Genomic DNA, 23,904 nt, shown 5'->3' on the forward strand with positions numbered 1-23,904 from the left:
GAGGGGGGCTAATTCACATTAGCTTAAAATTAGACCACATGTTTAGATCCTTGAGGACTAATTTAAGACTAAAAGGTGAGAGCTAAACATTGGCCCATGAAACCAAACAGGACCCAGGCTCACACCCACACACACCACCACCCTGCCGCCCACCATAAATGAGCGCCCCCGAAGCCCCAAGCCCCTGCCTTCGCCGTTCGCCATCGCACACACCGTCCCACCACGCCGCATCCGCATCCGCATCCGCGACCGCGGCGCCCAGGTGCGCGGGCGCCTCTCCTGCGAAACGGGCAAAAATCACGGGCTCACAGCACGGTAGGAGTACTAGGGCAGACGACCGTTCACGGCACGGCACGGGACAGCGCGCGCGCGTCGTCCACGGAACATCTCGGGATACGGTTTTTCTTCGTAGGAGAAGCCCGTAGGACAGTAGGACAACATGAGTAGCGTTTCTTTTTTTGTCGTGGTCAAACCATGTGTCGTCAATTGGCATTGGTCCGAGTGCGAGCCGATTTCATCGATCTCCGATTTTTTTTTTTAGAACTTTCCTCTCCGAATCTTCGCAACAGCAACGCGACAAACCCGCCCCAGCGACCCCCGCGGCGGCCGTGACGATTTTACCATCAGTTGATTGCCGTTATCACAGGCTAGGCTAGCCTCTTTGACACTGCTCGTTCCATCAGTTGAGTAGAAATGATTTGGTTTTGACAAATCACTATCTATTACATATATACAGGTAATTTTTAGGGCAATGCACTGGCTCCGGTTTTTGGCACAGCTACAAAGGTGTGAGGATGATGGGGAATTCCTAAAGGCTGCATGCCGCAGGTTGGAGTCGATGGTTATGCAACTATTTGCCAATTATGGGTGGAGGTTCACAAATAGACTTCAATAAATGTGTTCTCCTTATTTTGGCTTGGTTACCATTGTTTTTGTTTAGTGTGTTCTTTTTATCTGAACTACACTTTTTTTTGAAGTGCTACTTTATAATAATTGGTTGTAGCTTTTTTTTAGCAAAGGCTGGGATGTTATATTTCATTATCTAAAAAAAATCGTTTATTCGAGGCCTCGTGACGTGGCCCTTTAAGCAATGCACTCTTGAGTAATGAGTAGTGCTCATTACATCTTGACGACAATCGATATCATATTTTGCTATGGATGTTCCTTCTGAGTGAATCAAAAGCAAAAGTCCTACTCCAGATAATGAATCACACTTGCAATAATCCACTCTAAGAACATGGTAGTACTGCTATACTAAAACGATGGAGTAATTAGTGAAACCCTAACGATAATGGTATTTTTCATGATAAGTTGGTTTGGATAACAATATTTGTTGTACAAATCAACTTGCATCTCTTTGTTAACCTCATCACATTTTAGCGGAGAGAAATTAGTGAAACCCTAACGATAATGGTATTTTTAATGGTAAGTTGGTTTGTACAACAATATTTGTTGAAATTGCGTTCGTCGATAGTATTTTTAGAATAGGACGTTTGCCAATGACATTTGTTGCATTTTTTACATATCTAAACTGAAACGGAGAGAGTGATGGATTTCTACCGTCTATTGAGGCCTTGTTTAGTTCCCAACTTTTTCTTTAAACTTTCAACTTTTCCATCACATCAAGGATGTGTTTAGTTCTACGCTAAAATTGGAAGTTTGAAGAGAAAAGTTGGAAGTTTATGTGTGTACAAAAGTTTCGATGTGATAGAAAAGTTGAAAGTTTGAAGAAAAAGTTAGGAACTAGGCCTAAAACTTTCGTACTCACATCAACTTCCAACTTTTTTCTTTAAACTTCCAATTTTGGTGCGGACACTCGGTATATTATAGCACTGTTCTGATTTGAATCTTCATCATCACACCCTCAATAATTTGTTCATTGCATGGATTCATTCTGTCGGTCCTTTTTCTTTTTACGTGGCTGTCTTTCTTTCATTCTTTTTTTTTTTGCCGGCAACGAAACAAAGTAGGAGCAGTCGAGCACTCCACTCCAGGCAAAGGTGTAATTGAGTTGCTCCTGCAATACAAGCATCCTTCAACCTTACTCCTGTTTTATCCTGAGCATGAAAAAAAAAGAGGAGCAAATTGAAACATGTATCCTACAGAATCTGAATATAAAGATTCCCAAACCCAAAATCTTTGAATATTTCCCGAGCTCCCAGCTTAATCTTTGAATATTTCCTGAGCTCCTAGCTTAGGGTGTGTTTTAGTTCACGCTAAAAATGAAAGCTTGATTGAAATTAGAACGATGTGATGGAAAAATTGGACGTTTAACGAAAATGTTGCGAACTAAACCAGGCCTTAGCACAAATCGAAACGGCGTCCTCACACCAACACCACCGCACCACAGCACTGTTGCTGCGGCCGATGCCATGAAAGCCCCTGCCCTCTTCTACGTTTACTGCGAAGCTATGAAGCTACTCCACTCCTGCAGATCAGGGAGGAGGAAAGGTAGAGCGAGTAGTAAATGCAGCCCGCTTGCCACGCACTCCATCCACAGTTGCACGAGGTGGAAGAAGAAGGGGAGGAGGAGCAAAAGGGTAGGTGCTGCAATTAAGGCCATCTATTCAATTCCTGTGGTGGTGGTGGTGGTGGCCGCCGGAGTGGTGCGGCAGCAGGCAGGGCCCAGGCTCACACCCACCCACACACCACCACCCCTTCTAAAAAACGTCGACGAGAACCGGGCTCCCAACTGACGGTCACGCGAGAGCTGCACGAAACGAGCCTCGACGACGATCCCATCCGTCCGTCCGTCGCTGCGGCTGCTGCTGCTGCCGCCACAGGCGGTCAGAGCCTCTGGCACGATGCCAACACGCGGGCACGTGGTAGGGCAGCACGGGCCATTCAGGTGGTGTTTGGATCCAGGGACTTAACTTTATTCTCTATATTTAGACACTAATTTAAAATATTAAATATAGATTACTTACAAAACTAATTACATAAATGAAAGCTAATTTGTGTGATAACTTTTTTAAGCTTAATTAATCCATAATTAGAGAATGTTTAATGTAGCATCACATAAGCTAATCATGGATTAATTAGGCTCAATAGATTCGTCTCGCGAATTAGTCCAAGATTATGGATGAGTTTTATTAATAGTCTATGTTTAATATTTATAATTAGTGTTCAAATATTCGATGTGATTATAAACAGGGTCTCATTGCCCATGTTTTTGGAAGCTTCAAAGGACAGGTGAGTCCATGGATCCTCGCGCAAATGGGGGCACCCCTGCTGGAGGGAAGGCAGAGGGATACTGTTCCCTATTCCACAGGGTCAACGGCTGCCAAAACTCTACCAATCATGAAACAATGCCAAGCTTCAAGTGATGGTTCAGTACTAGTAGTACTACTGTACAACATTAGCATCTCTTGATTATTTTCTGTACATCTTTTGTGATTTACTTTAGTCACTGGTGAAGTAAAATACAGTACCCCTAATTCAAGTACAAACACCCTGCTGTGGCTTGGGCTGTTGGTATTGACACTCACCAGTACAGTGGAGTCAAATCTACCACACATTTGAAAGCAAAAATGTTAGAGCAACACTACTAAGGGTGTGTTCGGACCCAAGGGTTCCCAACACCTCTCCATCGTTTTCCGCGTGCACGCTTTTCAAACTGCTAAACGATGTGTTTTTTACAAAAAGTTTCTATACAAAAATTGCTTAAAAAAATCATATTGATTCATTTTTGAAAAAAATTAGCTAATTTCTAATTAATCATGCGTTAATAGACCGCTCCGTTTTCCGTGCGAAGAAGATTTGTTCCCAACCTCCCCCAGCAAACACAGCCTTGTTTGGGTGATAGAGAGTAAGAATGCACATCGTTTTCCGCGCACACGCTTCCCAAACTACTAAACGGTGTGTTTTTTGTAAAAATTTTCTATATGAAAGTTGCTTAAAAAAATCATATTAATCTATTTTTAAAATTTAAAATAGTTAATACTCAATTAATCACGAGTTAATGGCTCACCTCGTTTTGCGTATCTTCCCAATCTCCTCAATCCTCTTATCCTTAAACACACCCTAAGAACATCATCATTCATTCAGTTGTATGACTGTGTCACGGTGTGAGACGTCATATGCGGCACCGAGGCAATGCCCACATGGCAAAACAACTCTTCCAAGAAATGGATCAAAGAATTGCCGAGAAGCAACAAAATAGCCTTGCAACCTCCCTAAAACTTCAAGCAAACTACAAGCATTTCACGATCCATACCACTCTTTGCTTTCTCTGATTTCTTCCCACCTAGCATTACACTATATGCATCTCATTAAAACAAAAAGGAAAAAAAAACGCCTAGAACCGTTCAGAACAGAGTTGGCAAGAGACATTAAACCAGCTCGTCCTCTAGACTATCCTGAGGACTCCTCACCAGCTCAAGAATGTTCACCACTTCGCCCATGTCTGGCCGGTTCGATGGAACCCGCGAGGTGCAAACAAGGCCCAGCTTGATGATTGGCAAGGCCTCTTCCATGGGGAATTCACCACATAACCTGGGATCCATGCAGTCCTCCAGCCTACCTTCCTCCAGTGCGCTTCTCACCAAATCACATAGCACAACTACATCATCTTCCAAGTACTCAACCGGCCTCCTGCCCGTCAAGACCTCCAGCACGAGCACTCCAAAGCCATACACGTCGCACTTCTCGGTAATCTTCACAGTCTTGCAAGCAAATTCTGGTGCCATGTACCCCAGTGCACTCTGGATCTTACTGCTCAGCACATACCGGTCCAGCATCGGCAACAGCTTGGCAAGACCATAGTCACCTACCCTGGGTTCACCATTGCTGTCCAGCAGAACATTGCTGGACTTGAGATTGTAATGGATGATCCCACGCTGGTGCAGATGTGTCAGACCCCTAGCAACTCCAAGGATAATGTCAAACCTTTCCATCCAAGAGAGCGAGTTGTCCTCCGTGCACTCATGGAGGTGTTTGTGCAAATTTCCTCCGGGCAGGTAATCATAGATGAGGAGCTGCAGCGACGAAGTCCAGTAGAAGCCTCTTAGTGCGACGACATTGTGGTGTCGCACTTTGCTGAGCAACTTCACCTGTCTCTCAAAGTCATCCTTCGACTTGACCAAGCTAGAAACGGTGAGCTTCTTGATGGCCACCGGTTGGCCATCTCTCAGCACTGTCTTGTAGACTGCACCAAAACCTCCTCGACCAAGCTCACAATCCTTATTCAACAAGGCATGCCCACCAGCGCTGAACTCTGGGCTGCCTTTTCCAAACATAACAAGCTTCCCTGAGCTAGCATCATTCTCTGGGGATTGGCTAAGATAGTCATCAGATAATGCAGTAGCAGGAGCTGACCGAGAGGTGGTGGCACGGGCACGACGGTTGAGAACAGATATGATGATCACCCCGATAATAATGGTACCACCACCTGCAATGGCAATGAGGGTGGAAACACTTAATATGATCTTCTTGTGGTGCATGCTGCTAGGGGCAGTCGGTGTGGCCTGCGACAATGGGTTTGTCGAGGAGTTGGGATTGAGCACTATGGGCTTTGGCATGATAGCAATGCAGGAGTTGTTCTTCCGCGAGCTGCAGAGGCCCTGATTGTCAGACAAGAAGGTTTCAGGGATGTTGTCGAAGAAACGACTATTTGGGAGGTCCCCTGATAGTAAGTTGTGGGAGACATCAAAGATGCGCAAGCTGGGCAGATTAGATAGCTCCACTGGTAAGGTCCCATTCAGCTTGTTCTTTGATAGATCAACCACCTCAAGACTGGTCAGATTGCCTACGGTGCTAGGGATTGACCCTGTGAGATTATTGTGTGACAAATCCCTGCATTTCAAGAGCAAAACATTGTCTTGGTTAAAAACTTAAAATGGTTCATAATGTTAAATCGCCGTAACCAAATAATATGACGGTTTGATCGAATTGATCAGTTTAATACTATATTGAAGCAAATGCTCAAGATCCTATTCATGTACATTTGACTTCAGTTTTGAGTGTATCGAAGAAAATGAGGGCCCAGGTTACACTGGGATACGAGCAAAAAACATGACACAGACCCATATTTTGCGGTTTGGGGGTCCAAACAGAAAATAAGACATCAGGATCTCTTGTCTCCTATCACTTTCTACAACGTCTCTGCACAACCTACGAAACTGAAAGCCAACAAAGCATGCAGGAAATAATACAAAAAACAAATAGAACTAGTCAACCTCACTAACAAGCAACCGCAATGACGTCGAATTTGATTTAATTCAATAAAAAATACATGCTAAAAGAAGTAGGAGTAAAAAGAACTCACAATGCAACAAGGGAACTGCAATTCCCAATCTGCGACGGGATGTGGCCGGTGAATGAATTCCGCCCCAGCCGCAGCTCCCGGAGCGCCACTGCGCCGCCAATCTCCGGGGGCACGCCGCCGTCGAGACGGTTGGCGCTCACATCGAGCACCTCGAGCAGCCTCATCCCGCCAATGCCGGCGGGCAGCTGCCTCGCGAAGGAATTCGAGGACATGTTGAGATACTGCAAACCCGCAAAAGCGGTGATCTGCGGCGGGATCCCGCCGGAGAACCCGTTGCTCGACAGGTCCAGCGCGCGCAGCGCCAGCGCGGCATCCGCCGGCACCTTGACCCACCCGTACAACTTGTTCCCAGCGACCGAGACGCGCTGCAGCGGCAGGCCGAACACCCACCAGGGGAGCTCGCCGGCGAGCGCGTTCCGGCTGAGGTCCGCCTCCACCATCTTCTTGCATTTCGCGATGGCGTCAGGGATGGCGCCCGAGAAGCGGTTCCCGGACAAGTCCAGCCGCTCCAGCGCCCACATCTCCCCGATCCACGACGGCACCTCCCCGGCGAGCGCATTGCCGCCGACGCCGAGGAACCGCAGCGCGGACAGCCGACGCAGCGACTCCGGCAACCCGCCGGTGAAGAGATTGTGCCCGACATCCAGCGACTTGAGGAGCGCCGCCTCCCCGACGTCCGCCGGTATCTCCCCGGCGAGAAGGTTCCGGCTCAAGTCCACCGCCCGCAACGAGCTGCTCCCGGGGAAGCCTCCGGGGACACTCCCGGAGAGCTCGTTGCCCGAGAGGTCAAGCGACCGGAGCGAAGGCAACGACCAGAGGCCATCAGGGATGGGGCCAGCGAGGCGGTTGGAGGAGAGGTTGAGGGACACGAGCGACGCGCACGACGTGACGGCGGGCGGGATGTAGCCGGAGAGCTCGTTGCGCGCGAGGGAGAGCGCGCGGATGGAGCGGCATTGCGCGAAGAGCTCGGCGGGGACGGGGGCGGCGAGGCGGTTGGAGGAGAGGTCGAGGGAGCGGAGGCGGGGGAGCGCGGCGAGGAGGCCCGGGAGCACCGGGCCGGAGAGGTTGTTCCGCGGCAGGGAGAGGGAGGCGAGCGCGTCGAGGCGGAGCAGCGCGCGCGGGAGGCGGCCGGAGAGCGACGCCCCCGGGAGGGACAGCGACGTCACCCGCCCCGCCCGCGCGTCGCACCCGACCCCGGGCCAGGAGCAAGGGCGGTCGTCGTCCTCCGTCCACGCGGCGAGCCTGCCCATCGGGTCGGCGACCCCCGTCTTGAAGACCACCAGCGCGAGCACGTCGTCGGTGAGCGCGGTGGCGGCCGTCGCCGCGGCCGCCACGGCGAGCAGCGCCGCGAGGAGCCGCGCGAGCGGCGAGGCGGCGGCCATCTCGCGCGCGGAGGAGGAGGAAGCGGGAGAACGCAATGGGGAGGAGGGATCACAGCGGCGCCTTGTCCATTTGCGGCGGCAAGGCAAGTTTTTGGAGAGGAGGTGGAGGTGGTGGAGTGGTGGCGCAGTGAGGGAAGCACAGAGGAGAGGAGATGGGGGGCCTTGTGCTGCTATTAATGTGCTACGAGTAGAACAAATAGGAATCGACAAAATGATTTCTCTTGGCTTTCTGGATTTCTATGGTTTTATCTTGCAGAGAAAAAATGGTGGTACAGCTTTAATCTTGGCTTAGCTCATGTTGTCGACTCCTTTTTTTGGGTATTCATAGGTGGAAACTATATAATTAATCTTACATATGATTGATATTAAGTGAATTTTAATTGCTTGTTCGAAGATAAATTATCTTCCACAGCTTCATTTGTTGAAATGGAATTAAATAGGTTACCATTATGGACTTGCAACATTTTCCTCCAAACATCGTTTGATAAGCATGGAGTCCCACAATTTATATCGCCTCCGATATCACTGTCACCGTTACGTATTCCTATAGCATTATGCGGTGGCGGGGCTGCAGGACGACTTCAGGCTCTGTTGTTGATTACTCCACAATGAATTACTACCTTTGACGTTCACAGAAACTAGTTAATCGTCCAAAAATGCTATTTGTTTCCTTAAACTAAACGACATCATTGGCTTCGCTATTGAAGATATGATATGATATAGTAAGTATATATCTTCCTCTTTAATTAGGGCCTATTTAGTTTCGAGGAATTTTGCAGGAATTTTAAAGGAGTTGAGCTTACTAGTAGAAGTATTTTGATGAGTAGGAGTAGAGCACAATTTTTTAGAAGTTTCGTTCTAGTGTAACAAAACGGAGTTTGTTTTATACCCCCAATTTTCCAAACCCTCTGGAAATTCACCACAAAGGAAAAGAGGGTCAGAGGTTTTAAAAGCTCCTGGTTCCTGGCCTACGGCTGTCTGCAGTGTCTGAAGGTTGCTTGTATTCAATGCGTCGCAACAACCTTCATTTACAGCGGCCACTCCGAATGGCAGCATTTATGGGGGAACTTATTGCGATCCGGAGCAACCAGGGCAAGAGTAGCGCCGCAGCACAGCAACTGGGACACCCTCACGGTCCGGTTGGTGAGCATTGTTCAGTGCAACTTATTTGAAAATTTAAAATTTACCGCCTTGCTTGCTCAGGAGTCAGGAGGCACCGAGGACAATGCTGGTAAAGTAGAATCCTATACAGTTTTTGCTAGTAGAGCACGTACAATAATAGAACTATAAACAACTAAATACGTGTGTGTTTAGTTCACATTAAAATTAGAAGTTTGGTTGAAATTGAAACGATGTGATGGAAAAGTTGGAAATTTGTGTGTGTATGAAAATTTTGATGTGATGGAAAAGTTGGAAGTTTGAAGAAAAAATTTGGATCTAAACTCGGCCTACATATCAAGAAAAAAAATGAGAGAAAATAGCAGTGTGCTACAGATTTGTAGCCAGCGCCCAGCTGTAACACGGAACTCTAATACACAATTTGTGTATGACAGGTGGAACCATATATTAATAGTGTAGTATATGTTTATAGGTAACTATTATATGAATTAGCTATTAAATTGATTATATATGATTTTGAGCTAGTAGTTGACTATACTATTAAACTTGTTCGTAGTACTACAAAGTAAAATGTGCAGTGTATTGTTCTAAAATAAAATCATTTCTTCATATATCACCTCTTCTTAAGCAATTATAATTATTTTTAATTAATTTTTCACATACTTTCTCTTTTCAACCAATCATAATCTTTCTCTAATCATTTACACATATTTTCTTAATACTCGTGGCTATCTTAAGAATAATTATATGGTGCGACGGAGGAAGTAGCAATCACTGGGGTTAAAAAAAACTCCAAACTTATATGGGTTGGATCAACTCTGACTTAAGGCTGTGTTCAACACTAGTGGTTGGGAACGGTTCCCTCGGCACGAAAAACAGAGCAGTTCATTAACGTGTGATTAATAAGTATTAGCTATTTTTTTTCAAAAATGAAACAATATGATTTTTTTAAACAACTTTTGTATATAAACTTTTTGCAAAAACACACACCGTTTAGCAGTTTCAAAAGCGTACGCGCGGAAAACGAGAAGGAGGGGTTGGGAACCCAGACAAAGGAACTGAGCCTTATAGTCATAATGAGTCAAACCGAGCTTATAAGTTTTTAGCTCTCTAGCACTCTACTCTACTCTGTTTTGAATTAGTTTGTTGTTCTAAGTTTATCCTAAGTTAAACATAACTATTTTTTTACTATAGATTTTATTTACAATATGTGAGGTTTGACAACAATGTTAATTATATGTTAGTAGGAAAGTATGTTTCATGATGGATTGAAAATATAAAACCTATAATGATAAACTATATGAATTTATAAGAATTAATGATCACAGATTAAAATGTTCCGACTTAAAACAAACTTAGAATAAGACTTCTTTCTCATCTATAGTACTCCCTCCATTTCATAATGTAAGATTTTCTAGCATTGCTCATATATATATATAATGTTTAGATAATGTTTAGATTCATTAGCATCTATATGAATGTAAGCAATGCTAGAAAGTCTTACAATGTGAAACGGAGGAAGTAGTGACTAGTCTCTTTATATTTGATGAACTCTTTATTAGTTAGCGTTTGTTATTATATTAATATGTGATAGAATGTTTTGATATTATAAAGGTGATATAAATAAGATGAAGCTCGTTAAATAGAATATATCTTAAGAGCAAGTTTAATAGTATAGCCAACTACTAGCTCCAAATCATACATAGTCAATCTAATAGCTAATTTATATAATAATCAACTACAAATATACAGTACATCATTAATATTTGGTCATACCTATCATACACACAGCGTCTTACCTATCATACACATATCATCTTAAAGTCCGTGCTGCAGCTGGCTACAAACTATTGTCCGCTTCTCTTTTCTCTACTCACTATTCACATGTGCTTATAGCTGATTTATAGTTTGTTATTGTACATGTTCTAACGAGCCATTTCAAGAGTCAAGCCGAGCCTGACTTTTATAACTCATTAAGGTTAATTACCAAGGTTTGGCTCGTTATCTACCTCATTAAGCACCTAAAGTTTTTCTTCTCTTTTTTACGGAAAAATGTAGAGCCAGCTCTACTATTTTGTATATTCAGTACAAGATTACATTGTGAACAATAAGAGGGAAGTTAAAGATAAAAGGACAGATAGAGTTAGGCGAGAGAATGTACAAAACCTAAAGATCCAATCAAATTGACTTTTTTTAATCGCGGTTTAAAAATACGCAAGTGAGATCAGACCACCCCAGATTCCTTGTCAGCTCATTCACGTCACTGTCATTGTGAATTCCCAGTAGTAAACATTTTCTAAATGCAGTGTTGCTTAAGCCAATGACACTTAATTAACAGACAGCCAGTGTATAGTAAGCATGTGCCAATGTTATTTTACTGCCGTGGATCCCAGACACAGCGACGAGGGTGCTGCGCTATAACAGTTTAAGCGGAAAAGTGAGATTTAATAAGTGAGGCAGGAGAGCAAACCTCAATGCTTTGTGGTGGGGGAAGAAATGAATCATGCAGGCTTTTGCTGTCTTGCTGATGGTGTCCCCCACAGGCTGCTAGTGTTACTGCTGTCTTTCATAATGCAATCTCAATTAGTCTTTCTGCACAAGTTACCTTCTGAGATCCACGTCCACATGCAGATGCCTGTAGCTTTGCTCCAAACAATCATATTTTGCATTAGTATAATCTGCACCCTTGCATAAACAATGAATGTTATTCTTAATGCCACCCAGCAGATTTTCTACCAATTGACTTTACAGATCACTCACTGTAGCTGCTTTCTGTGAGGATATGAGATGTTGTATACAAATATGTTTGGGCAGTTTGTTGATTGAACTGATAGCGTCTGCTCGAATGTGGTAGACCCAGTCAACAAATGTTTCAGGAAATGTGTTTCTAAAGGGAACAGTTATCATCTTTTGCTTTCTTTTCACAAAGAATTCAACCACAGCTATGCAAAGCTCTGAAAAGGTTGCGCTTTGCTACAAAATAAAGGTATTGTGTTGCGGAATTCAGCTAGTATATGTTTCTATACAGTATAAGAGAGAGTAAGCAGAAGAGAGCAGAAGCAATAGAAACAAAAAGTATATGGATAATTGCATATATCTGAAGGCAGTTCTGCAAAGAAAAGGAATCAGGATGAATTAAATAAAAAAAGATCTGATGTTCCTCAGAAAATATTTAATTATGATTTTGCTTCCAGTTCCAGGGCAAATATCAACATATGACTGCATTCCTACCACTAGAACTAAGTGTTGAATTCCCTTTCTGGTCACATGGTTTACCTGCCCCAAAGTTCCTCCACATGACACACAAAAGTAGAACACAATGATTTCTGGTAGCTTAGATAGAAAAATTATCCATTCCTGCCAATGTTACCATGATTAGATAAGGAATAAAAGCAAATCACAGTATAAGTCCACCTGGCAATGCGTTTTGTCATCGTGACAGTCACAGGTTGGACCATTGGCATCTTCTTCCTTCAGCAAAGCAAGAATTTTAACCAAGCCTCTGCCAAGAGGTCTCGTACTTGTCCTGCAGAAAACATGTAACAGAAACGTCTGAAATGTTTGATACTCCCTCCGTTTCACAATGTAAGACTTTCTAGCGTTGCCCACATTCATATAGATGTTAATGAATCTAGGTATATATATGTGTCTAGATTCATTAGCATCTATATGAATATGGGAAATGCTAGAAAGTCTTACAATATGAAACGGAGGGAGTACATCCTATCACCTTTCCAAGTCACACTGTGAAGAACTAATGTAGGGACTAGGGAGTATTTTTCGCTGTCGTGAATCAACACCAAGCAGGCCAATGCAGGAACTACAAGCCAGGCAACCATATGAGCATGTAGAGCATTGATAACCGTACAACTCACTTTTCTTTAACTGGAGAAGAACATGCTAACAACAAGAAGACTACCCACTATATGCAATACAAAGGGGATCATATGCCCGTAATCAAATCATCTCTCAAATTCTCTGCATGCTCAAGTTGTCCATAAATGACACAACAACAGTACCACTGACGATGCGAAAATGCCCATGGGAAATATAACAACAGAGATGCATTATGCATATAGCTCGTCCTGGAGAAATTGATGCCCAAAATATTATTGCGGTACAGTTGTTGTTTGTCCCCGACCCACGCAATGATCATGCCTAATACAGTGTTCCAAATGGCAGCATGGCTAGGAAAATGCAAACAGGAAAACTTCAAAATAGTACACGAAAGAACTCAGCGACAATAAATAGTTCTTAGTTCTTAAATATTCAACAGAAAACAGAAAATTTGACAAAAAGTGTGAAAGTCTCTCTCAGAAAATATTAGGAGTACATACATATAATGCATCAAAAAAAATTGTGACTTGTGCAAAAAGCAAGGACATAAGGTGGTGAAGGTAAAAATAACCTTGGCATCGCATAAATCTTTGTCATGCTAACAAGCTTATATCATTAAGTGAACAAAAAGGCCAAAAGCAAGAGGAGAGGAATCATGCAAAGGGGAAAAGGACATAAAGGAAGAAAAAGGGAAAAGGAATATGTGGACCTGTGGTGACCTATAGAGTGGGAGGGCCAGCAGGGCGGCACCTCTCAAGTCTCAAGTGACAGTATCATGTGCAGACTCAAGCCTTATCTAGCACATAGGACTCGGGGAACATGTATATAACACCAACTATAACAATAATGAGCTCAATGCTATAATGACTGGTATAATACCATCAATGTTAAAGGATTTCGCAAGAGACCTTGTTGGACATAGGTACAGAATTCTGGAGTGAATTGTAGGACTGGCCAACCTAAAATGAAATGTAGTAATAGCCAGTTCGATGTAGAAAGAATATTTGCTAAAAAACCCTGGGCAGGTTACGTCTGATGATCAGCACACTGTTATCACCACATATTGTCCTGTTCCGGTATGCCCTCCAAGCCATCTTAGCAGTCCATCGATATGGTCATGAGCTCCCATCTCTAGCTGCATATTGGACTACCGCATCATCCCTTCTCTAAAAACTGAAACAGGCTTGCACATTTCCCATCAAAACCATGACGAAAACAAAGATGTGTGATGCATATATTGGATTCAGTGATCAGAGACATTGGAATCGGATCATGCTTCACAGCCCAAGCCCAAACCCACAAAAAAGGATTAACAAATTGAACAAACTAGTGAATTTCGGTTGCGTGTTCTGTTTGAAAGATATAGCCCTCTAACACCAATATATGACAAAATCCTATTGTGCATTTTTTTTACGAACACAGGTCCTATTGTCCATGGTACTATCATTTTATTCAAGCTTACATTTGATTTTCAAAAACCAGATACCACAGATGGCAAAGTCTGACTTCAATGCACCTCCATAAGCTAAACTCACAGTATAGCTCTTGTGTGTAACAAGAGTACAAGACACCGAGGAAATAGATGGAATGATGGTGCTTGAGTAGATTTATGGGCATGATAAAATTCTCATCATCACTCCAAGAAGGGAATAAATGACAGGAAAAAAAAACTCAGTAAGATCTAATTTGCATGCCTTCTTACAGCCTTGCAAACTTCTAGTCCTGTGTTGAAGCCTATGTTAGATAATAAGTTGGCATAAACCGAATTTTCATCATGGCACCTAGTTCTGCACGGAAGGAAAAAAAAAGCTCATCCAACTGTAGCTCAACAGCAAAACAAACCTTTCCAGACTCATGAAACCAATTCGTTACCAGCATAAATCCAGATTATCAGTCAATATATTTGTCGCTCCCTATAAAATATAAACCTCTGGACCACTGTTCTTTTCAATACATAGTGTGGCCAGCATCAGTATATATGAAAGAAAAAAAAATCAGGCGTGTGATAAATGTATAGCAAAAACAAATTAAAAACCGGGGCAATTTTGGTAACAGAGTCAGATAACTGATACTATGACTGCATCACAATCCTTAACAAATTCGACTCAAAACTAAGCAATTGCATAGACAATTAGGATTTTCCGAACAATTACCGTCGTTCTGGTTAGCCGTAGGCGATCAGGCGAACAACTCTTCCCCGCGGCTTGTCGCGCACCTGCACCGATATGTCAGAGCCGGGGATCTCCCTCAGGCCTCAGCTGCATAGGCGGACGACGGCCGCCACGGCGGCGGAGAGCCGTGTCCTCCACTCCTCCCCATGCCCTCCGCCGTATTTCGGAATACAGTTTCCTGAAGAGATCGAAACTAAAAATCAAAACCCTAAAGCTTCCCTTAAACCCTAGTGACAGAGACAAGCCGAATCCAATCGAGACTGCGAAAAACGTGATCCGGACCAACCTCGTGGGAGGGAGCTGGAGGTGCTCCGTCTTCTCATCGAGCACAACCCTCGTCTCCGCGAAGCAGCCGCAAGGGAGTTGGAGCAGCGCCGATCGTCGTAGCGACTTGCGAGAAGCCATCGATTTGGGGGAGAGAAAATCGTTGGGGGCGTAGAGAATCGCTCAACTCCTTGCCGATCGGCCGATTCGGGCGGCGGGGAAATTGGGAGAGAAAAGCCCCGGAATAAATGAAAGGACGTATTTGCAAACGAAAAATAATTTATGAATAAAATTTTGTATATGTGTTCTTAGTGATCTAAAAGTAAGGCTGAAAAATAAACTTCGATGAAAAAACCATTAAATCAGTTCTAAATTTAAAGTTGAAAATTTAAATTTTAGCTGATAAGTATAAGCATAAGCATAAGGGAAAAGATGAGGCCCCAAAGTTTAGATGATGGCGGCGTTATTTGGATTGGGATTATTTGGCCTCATCTTTTCGTTTATGCTTTTACTTATCAAACAAATTTTGAATTTTCAACTCTTAATTTGGAGTTGGTTTTGGGGTTTTTTCATTGAGGTTTATTTTTCAGACTTTGCTTTTAGATCATTAAGAACATGAACATGTATAAAAAGTTTTATTCACAAATTATTTTTTATTTGTAAATATACCGTTTGGCTTATTCACACATATGTGAAACGATGGGGCCGTATTTCTTTGTGTTTGGGGAAATTTCTTTGGGTAACACTTGTTAGGCCCGGACTTCATAATTTGGTCCGAAAGGATGCATTACTTTACATGGGCTTTCTCATGGACTAGTAATGTAGCCCAATGTCATCGTCATGGTCTTGGTAGAGTCCCATCTATTAATTGTTTTGTTTAGTTGGGATACATGAGAATTTTTGTGGGATAGGGATAGAGAATTGAGGGAGGAACTCCCTCCTTTTCAATACCTGGGTAGTGGTGGTAATTGGGACGGAATTCCTCCTTTACTTTGCCTAAACAAATCTCAGCCATTCATTTTCATTAATGAACTAATCTCCAACTAAACTCTCTATCAATTTCCACTACCTCTACCAAACAAGATACTGGGATTAAAAATCAAATTCTCATTTTAATCTCACCATCAATTCCCTCGTGTAAACTCCCAATCCTATTTTAATCTCACCATCAATTCTAAACTCCCAATCCTCTTCCCTGCGTTGCCAAACAAGCAGTGTGCGAAATAGCGTGTGAACTTCAATTTATACTGCAGAGATTGATTTATACAACATATACTATGAAAGTTCAACAAAAGAGACAGGTCCAGACCTGAACAATGTTTTGAGTGCAATAAACGAAACTCATAAAGCTCGTCGACGCGGCGATGCTTGCCTCACTATCCACGTCAAACTCCCACAACTCGCAACTTTTCGAACGGCAACAATGGCGTTATAGCACCACTGCCTAACACTACTGATCAATGTCAATGGAGCCGGCGCGACAGCTAGACGGCGGCGGCATTGCCATGGAGATAGTCGAGGAAGAAGACGCCGGCGCCACCAGGCTGGGGCGGCTCAGCCTCAGCCTCGACCTGAACGGTGGCGGCGGCGGCGCGTTCCGCCCCAGCACGCTGCTCGACGAGTACGAGCGGCTGGCCATCGAGGCCCAGCTCGACCGGGCCGTCCTGCGCCGGAGCTACTCCGAGCCGAGCCCGTCCCGTCTCGCCGTCGTCGCGCCGCAGGACAAGCAGGAAGCCCCGCCGGGCGCTGCCGGCCGACGTGCCAAGGAGGAGGAGAAACCGGGAGCGGGACGTGCGCCGGCGCGGAGGTCCTGGCTGCTGGAGGCGTTGAAGCGGCTGCTCTGCTGGCTCGGCATCGGCGGCGCGTGGGGCGGAGGGCGCCGCCGGGGCGAGGAGCCGGCCGCGCCGTGCCCGCCGGCGCCGCCGCCGAGGATGCAGCTTCTCGACTACCTGACTACTACCTCCACTACCTGACGCCATGTAACTAGCCGTGTGATTTGTGAGTCAACAGCAGACATGTTAAATTGCCGTGACGACCGAAATTTTAATTTTTGATCGATCAACGACGCAACGTGACAATCCGCGTCGCATAGTTGCTTGTGACCAGTGTTTAGTTTCTGTAGCTTTCTTCATGATCGGAAGCAAATTCTCTAACTTAACATTTGTAACTTTATCATAGAGAAGTTAGAAAATCTTAATCATCCGTATTACCTGATCTGATCTTCCTGATCGATAATATCCGATCAGGTTAGGCTGGATCCATCCGATCCAATCATGGCAATCTAAGGACGGGGACCTTGGCATGCCCAGATAGATACCTTTACAGCCATGGCGAGCAAAAAGAGAGGGAAAAAGTGACAGTGTCCAAGGACAAAACAAACTGTGCGAGATTTCGGTTGAATAATCGAGTCATATGATTCACTGCCGGTACATTGGATTAGGCCACCGCGCGCTCACGGTAACATCAGATTCAGATAGTTACAGTTAGCTGATTAGCTCGCGATCCGGTCAAAGAGAGCAGCTTACCCACCGCCACCGGGCACCATGGCGAGGACTGACGACCAAGAAACTGAAGTAAACCGTGTCCGGTGCACCAATTCTTCTGACGATTCAAGAAACATAACGATACCTGGAGCTGTCATCAATGCTTCAGAGTAGTACTACCCTTGTCTGAAGATCATTGTCCTATTCCAGTCGCCGAAAGAAATTTCAGTACTATAAACTCATACACAAAAAAAGCAGATTGCAGATGTGAACTGAGTACAAAATGATGATGCAACAAAATTTTCTTTTGCTGTTGCACTGTTGCAGTAGAGTTTCATGCCACCAACCATTACATCATCATAACTAGACGTCACTGACGTTCCAATTGAAAACACATGTTTATAAAACGTTTGTTACGTACTCTAATTAAGCTTGAGATAAGTTTGACCGGCGATCGACAAACTTTGGTCAAAGAAGCAAAAGCAGGCTGGGTCGCAGTCAACAACTGCAACGATGGGATGAACTTTCCACAGGCAGGGATTCAAAGTCATTCAACATCTCTAACTGCCACAGGCAGCAGCAAATATTACATCAATGGATCCTTGCAACTTCAGCGACATGATCTCATCACGTGGATTAGAACATTGGACAATCTATGTGCCGACAAGCAACAACACCACTTGGCACTTTGGCAGTTGGCACCCAACCGAAATAGCTGAAATGTTTGACTCCCCAAAAAAGAACTGAGTGACACACGTTTATTATTGCATAATGGAGTTTACAAGGCGCACTCAACACGCTGCTTCCATCCAATTAGAAAACGAAAAGTATCTACAACCTGGTTCTATCTACAGTTCACCCTTCCCTTCTTAGTACTACTGAAGGGAGTTCATAAGGCCATTTGTCTTGCAATATATGAGATTACACTAAAACCACTAGGCTAGCAAAAACAACAAACAAATCGAAGTGAAGAGAAGAGAAAAAAAAATATGGACAATCAAAAACCCTCAACACCAGATCTCCGTAAAATAGGGGAAGGCGATTTCTTGATAGAGCTTACTCTAGGGTCATCCAGAGCACAGCTGGTCCTTGGAGGAAGCAGTGCAGACGTGGATGACCTTGGCGAGAGCAAATGTTGGTTTCGCGAAGGAGGTGACGGTGAGAAGGTTACGACAGGATGGTGATGAATGATGCCATTGAGACTTGTAGATTTTAACATCACCTTTCTTGGGGCAGCAGATGGCTCTTGCAAAGGATATCGACATGGAACCTTTATGTCCTGGACGCTTGCTAGGGACTCCACAACGGCCCTCATGGTAGGCCTCTCTGATGGATCTTTATTAAGGCATCTCAATATGATATCTGCTACAATCCGAGCAGCCTTGGTAGGGAAGCGTCCTTTTATACGGGAGTCCATGATTAACGATAGGCGACTATCATCGGTGAGGAAAGGCCTACTCCACTTGACAATATTGCGTTCTTCTTTTGAGGAACGGACATCAAGGTTCTTCCTTCCTGTTATTAGCTCCAGCAGGACAACTCCAAAGCACCATACGTTGCTCTTGGGAGTCAGTACACCTTTCTCCAAGGTTTCCACTGAGAGGTTTGCAGCAGCCTAACAAAGAATAGCATCCACGGTAAACAATGGCATTGACCACTATGGATATAATGCAAACAAGTAAAGTAAAAACACATCAAAATATTAGGATGTTTGGGACTAAATAATATCAATGGCGTGCAACACAGAATCCATACAAACGAACAGAGTATTAACCATGCCAAAACACACTACTTGAATTTACAGAAAGAGATCAGGCAAATGAGTTGGGCTCTGATAACTATATCTTCTAAAATATTTTCAAAACATAACTTACCACAGATGCATTTGATATTTCCTCCTCGGTATTGAATCCAACACATCCATATCCTGATAGCTTTGCAGTGAAATCTTTGTCAATTTGGATGTTTGAGGTTGAGAAGTCATTGTACATGGCCTGTAAAAAAAATAACATATGAATAAGAGTTTAAACCACAAGGTCAAAAACCATCAACCAATGTACTATATAACTAGGTAAAATAAATATTCACTTATTGGTAATGTCAAAAAGAAAAAGTTTAGAAGCAGTAACCTGAAAAGGCCCTTCATCATGTAGGAAAGCCAGGCCTCTAGCAGCACCAAGAGCAACCTTCAAACGTGCTGACCAGTCCATGAAACGACCATCCGATCTTCCAAAGAGTAGTTTATCTAAGCTGCCATGATGGAGTCGCTCATAGACCAACATCCTTTCATTAGATTCTTCTCTTGCGTGAAAGCCGATTAGTTTACATAAGTTGGGATGCTGAAGTGATGCCAAGGTATTCACTTGTGTTTTAAACTCTTTCAAACTCTGCATATTAATAAAATGTGTGTTGCATCAGTACCATAACCAGTTAAATTGTAAATAATAGATCAGGATGGTCCAATAAACGGTGCTGCAACATTAGGTAACACCAAAGGGGGTATCAGATTTAGACACACACACACAATACAAAGTCTAGTGAACCACTGAATTCCCAGAACTACACAATAACACTACAGTGATTTTTTAGATTCCTTCAATACTGAATACAAGTGAGGGAAGATCAGAACCATGCCAATAAACCACATAAAGTGGAAAGCATGAGATATCATATATCAAAGTATCAAACAAACGTCAAAAGAAAATCTCGCTAGTCACTGGATATGATTAGGAAGGAGTGGAGAAAGCATCTAGGAGTAAAGTGAAGAAAGAAGATCAAACACATGGTCTGCCTTCAAAGTCCAGAGCATGTTACCTAACCCCACCAATGGTGTGGTCCTGGTTTGCATTCACAAAAATAGAAAGAGTTATTTCTGCTGGAGACAGCATAGCTGTAACATTAAGAGCATAGATCACATGCCTACAAAACCAGTCCGTGCCTCTAGCCTAAGGTCAGCTTCTTAATAGAAGAAATGCTGCAAAATGGTTAAAGCCCTAAAAGAGTATAATCCTTACAGTGTACAAGCATTTTGCCAAGTCACTACTCACTAGCAAGAGAGAAATAAAAGTAAGCCATAACATGCCAACCATCTGTTTGACAAGCTGACCAACAAAGCAAAATGGCAAAGCTACCGCTTTACATCCAATACAACTTCCTTCCAGGGGAAAACAAAGAAGATGAAACACATAATTCAATATTACGGAGAACAGTACCTGAGTGGAGGAGAGCAACCGAGATACTATTGCTTCAATGGTCTTTGGGTCGGTAAAATCATCCCTAAAGGACGCCTTGTATGATGTTGATGTCAAACTTTCGGAAACACACTGGTCACCAGAAAACCATTGGCAAGCTGATGAAAGTTCCTCATAGGAGAAATTCTTAAGCCCATCACACTTCTTTGGAGGAAGTGGCAGAGGGCCTGAAGCATCGAGTGGTCCACTTGCATTGATGGCTTTGAAGCTGCCAAAGTTCCTCAATGATTTTCCTTCTGGTGATGGGAGAGGAAGGGGCAGTGGATTAGAGAAACGGTGGCCCTTTATAGAACCTCCCTTGCCCCTGGAGTCATCTTGATCATCGAATTCGGCATATGGAAGACCATCCTGATCAACCACAATTAGGCTGGAAGGAGCAGACAGCACGCGCGCTCTGCTGTAAGAAGCTTTCTTTTCCGATTGGTGGATTTTAGCCTTGTTCCTAAAACTAGGAGGAGCAGATTGTAACGATGGCACATGCGCTTCTGGCTCTGGGAGTCTTGAGGACGTGCTTTCCCTTGCATCAACCGATTTCTTGGTGAGAGCAAGAGGCTTCTTCTTCTTGGATCTCAGGACAGTGAAGCAACCCATCATGTGTACAATGAGGGAAAGCTGCTACAGAATTTCAAATAGGATCCTGAGTTAGCACATAGCACAAAAGTAGCTGCCCCATCACAATATAGCAGTTAGTCGTCGGCAACAATAAAAAGTTGTCATGTATTGCATCTGCTAAAGCTAAATGCAGTACAACAGAAGGTGCAAAAGGCGTCGAACCTTGCATCAGCAAAAAAAAAAAAAAAAAAAAAAATAACTATGATATCTCTCCTTAAGTACAACACCTCTCAATGTATTCTGAACTTCCAAACCATTACTGGAGAAGAAGAGACAGCTAAACTACTAAAACTGCCTCATTCCCACAATCAGTTCACTGATCTATCAAGAGACAAGCTGAGACGAAGGCTTATAGGAGCCAGGTGGTGTGATGCATTGGTCCGCAGACGCAACAATGGACGTTCAAACACACCACTCCATTTAGTTTGGTTTCCAATGCAACTTCACAGAAATTGCGCGCGTCTGCAACTACTTCCATATCCAGAGACGGAATCTAGTAGTCGAATTCTCACCAAACCAAACCAAATTAACAATTCCGGGTCAAAAGTCCAACTTAAATAAGCAATCTATTGCAGCTAAGTCATTGACCCCAACAACCAAGCACTGCACCACCCCCAAAACATTTACTGGAAATTTTCACCGCTCCGCGATCATAAATGAACCCGCGGTTGCAGCTTCCATGGCCGTGAAAGCAGAATTCCCAAAACCTTCACGGCATTATCTCACCTCTTACTAATATACAGCATTGTGAGCATTCACAGAATCCAAACGAACTTCTGAAACGGTGGTGGGGGAAATTATGAAATTCGAGGGTTTTCAAACCCCCGACCTTATATCCAAAGTCCTAGCCTGCCATTCGGCGAAAATTTATAAATGCAAGAGCGCAAACACAAACAAAAATATTTAAAAAAACAAAAAAAAACAGCAGCGCGCTTTGGGAAAGCAGCAGATGATAATCCAAATGAGAAAGATCCAGGCAGCAACGGAAAAAAAAACATCAGTAACCACCCATGAAATAACCCCAAAAAATCCACCTATAACCAAGCAAACCGCACACAACAACAGCAGCAGAGGGGAAGCAAAGAGACCGCACCTGTGGCCGCTGGAACGCCGCTCCGGGAGCGCAACCGCGGGGGAAGCGAAGAATGGGAGGGGGGCTCCCCAGCGGTGAGGGTCAGGCCGCGGCTGGCATCTAGGGGAGGAGGCCGAGGAGCAGGAGGAGAGGGGGGATAGGAGGAGGAGGAGAGGAAAGCGGATATAACAGCAGCGAGGAGAGGCGAAGAGGGGAGAAAAGTAAAATAAACGGAGGAGGAGGATTAGCTATGGTGGTGGCGAGGCGACAGAGAGGAGAGGGCGCGGCACTGGTCAAAGCCGGTGGAGGGGCTCCGAGGCAGGCGGCATTTTTATATTCCGCCCCCCGCTAACCCCGCTTTTACCCAACTAATCCATGTAATTAGCAGTAATTAACTACTTTTAGGAGCAGGTACAATAGCAGGCTAGTATAAGCTAGCTTTCGAGCCAATATATTAATTATATAGTATATGTTTATAGGTAACTTATTATATGAATTGGCTCTAAAATTAACTATAGTTAATTTGAAGTCGACAGTTGGCTATACTAATAAACTTGCTCTAACGATGCGTTTGCAAAGGTAGGGTAATGGGAGGGTGGGGCAGGATGCACATGAGAGTGTGTTGGTAATGGTACCACCCATCACAGGGTGATTTTCTAAAGCGGTGAAAATCAAATGGTGTTTTTTTTTTTTTTGCCTTCACAAGCCGACAAAGGTGGTTTGCTCATGAACATTCAGCTGCAGTGCTCCAGTATTTTCAGAAACAGGTTTCAGGTTTTCCTTTTTCTTCTGAATAGTGCGTGTGTCAAGATGACGCAACTGTGTGTTGATAGGGGTAACACATTGCTTGTACGGTTAATTATAGCCACTGGTTATGGTTTTTCTTTTAAAAATGTTTATTGTGTAACCCTTTCTCGCCCACAAAATTATTCTGTTCAAAGTTAAGCACGAAGAGTTTTGTGGAAGCGTCCATTGGGAAGAAATCAACTTTAACCATGTAGCCTGGGTTCTACAGCTTTGATCATCACTATAAGCAAAAGTGTAATTGGGAAACTGGAAGGCAATTCGAGTGATTATGGTCTGATGCTCATATTGATTTGATGCATGCGTGGTCGAGGTTGTTCACCAATACAACTTGACAGGAAAAGAAGGATGACGAACTGCGTGTGCAAAATTCTAACATGATAAAAGGGCATATCGTTCTCCAGTTGTTTTTCTCTCTCGCTACCATTCTTGTTTTGCTTTTCAGAGGGAGAAAGATCGAATAAAATGCGACCGCGATGGCTTCGAATGTTTGACAAGTTGCCACTGCTTGCTTATTCGCTATCCTGCCGTCTGAAGATCCCGGACGAAACGAAAACATCAATGAAGGATCATAGTTTATTTGCCTTGCCGTCTGCGGTTCAGTGTTTTTAATTCTTGTTCTAATCGAAGAAGAGAGTAAGAAA

At 43.9% G+C, this 23,904-nt stretch overlaps 2 protein-coding genes and 1 long non-coding RNA gene across 6 annotated transcripts; all 3 read right to left on the bottom strand.

Moving 5' to 3' along the window:
* Positions 1–4,080: 4,080 nt before the first annotated feature.
* LOC4327614 (probable LRR receptor-like serine/threonine-protein kinase IRK) lies at positions 4,081–7,787 on the bottom strand. Its single transcript, XM_026022113.2, has 2 exons — positions 6,266–7,787; positions 4,081–5,793 (listed from the first exon to the last, which is right to left on the bottom strand). Exons 1-2 carry the CDS (start codon positions 7,645–7,647, stop codon positions 4,332–4,334), a joined length of 2,844 nt encoding a protein of 947 aa, XP_025877898.1. The 5' UTR covers positions 7,648–7,787; the 3' UTR covers positions 4,081–4,331.
* Positions 7,788–11,862: 4,075 nt separating this feature from the next.
* Positions 11,863–15,254, bottom strand: LOC136353775 (uncharacterized). 3 transcript variants are annotated; one of them, XR_010737194.1, is made up of 4 exons: positions 15,061–15,254; positions 14,757–14,952; positions 12,497–12,586; positions 11,902–12,292 (listed from the first exon to the last, which is right to left on the bottom strand). It is a non-coding gene; the product is annotated as an uncharacterized lncRNA (long non-coding RNA). The 3 variants fall into 3 exon arrangements; XR_010737195.1 differs by lacking the exon at positions 12,497–12,586 and having other exon boundaries at positions 11,863–12,292; XR_010737198.1 differs by lacking the exons at positions 11,902–12,292; positions 12,497–12,586 and adding an exon at positions 14,220–14,390.
* A 2,990-nt stretch (positions 15,255–18,244) lies between these two features.
* On the bottom strand, positions 18,245–22,760 carry LOC4327615 (probable serine/threonine-protein kinase PBL1). Of its 2 annotated transcripts, none has more exons than XM_015766601.3 (5): positions 22,478–22,760; positions 20,734–21,384; positions 19,651–19,908; positions 19,396–19,515; positions 18,245–19,136 (listed from the first exon to the last, which is right to left on the bottom strand). In XM_015766601.3, the coding sequence occupies exons 2-5, from the start codon at positions 21,364–21,366 to the stop codon at positions 18,519–18,521; spliced, it is 1,629 nt and encodes a 542-aa protein (XP_015622087.1). In that variant the 5' UTR covers positions 21,367–21,384; positions 22,478–22,760; the 3' UTR covers positions 18,245–18,518. The 2 variants fall into 2 exon arrangements, with proteins under 2 accessions (XP_015622087.1, XP_015622088.1); XM_015766602.3 differs by having other exon boundaries at positions 20,734–21,387.
* Between the last annotated feature and the right edge of the window lie 1,144 nt (positions 22,761–23,904).

This window comes from Oryza sativa, chromosome 1 (assembly GCF_034140825.1).
Source record: "Oryza sativa Japonica Group chromosome 1, ASM3414082v1".
NCBI classification, from domain to species: Eukaryota; Viridiplantae; Streptophyta; class Magnoliopsida; order Poales; family Poaceae; genus Oryza; species Oryza sativa.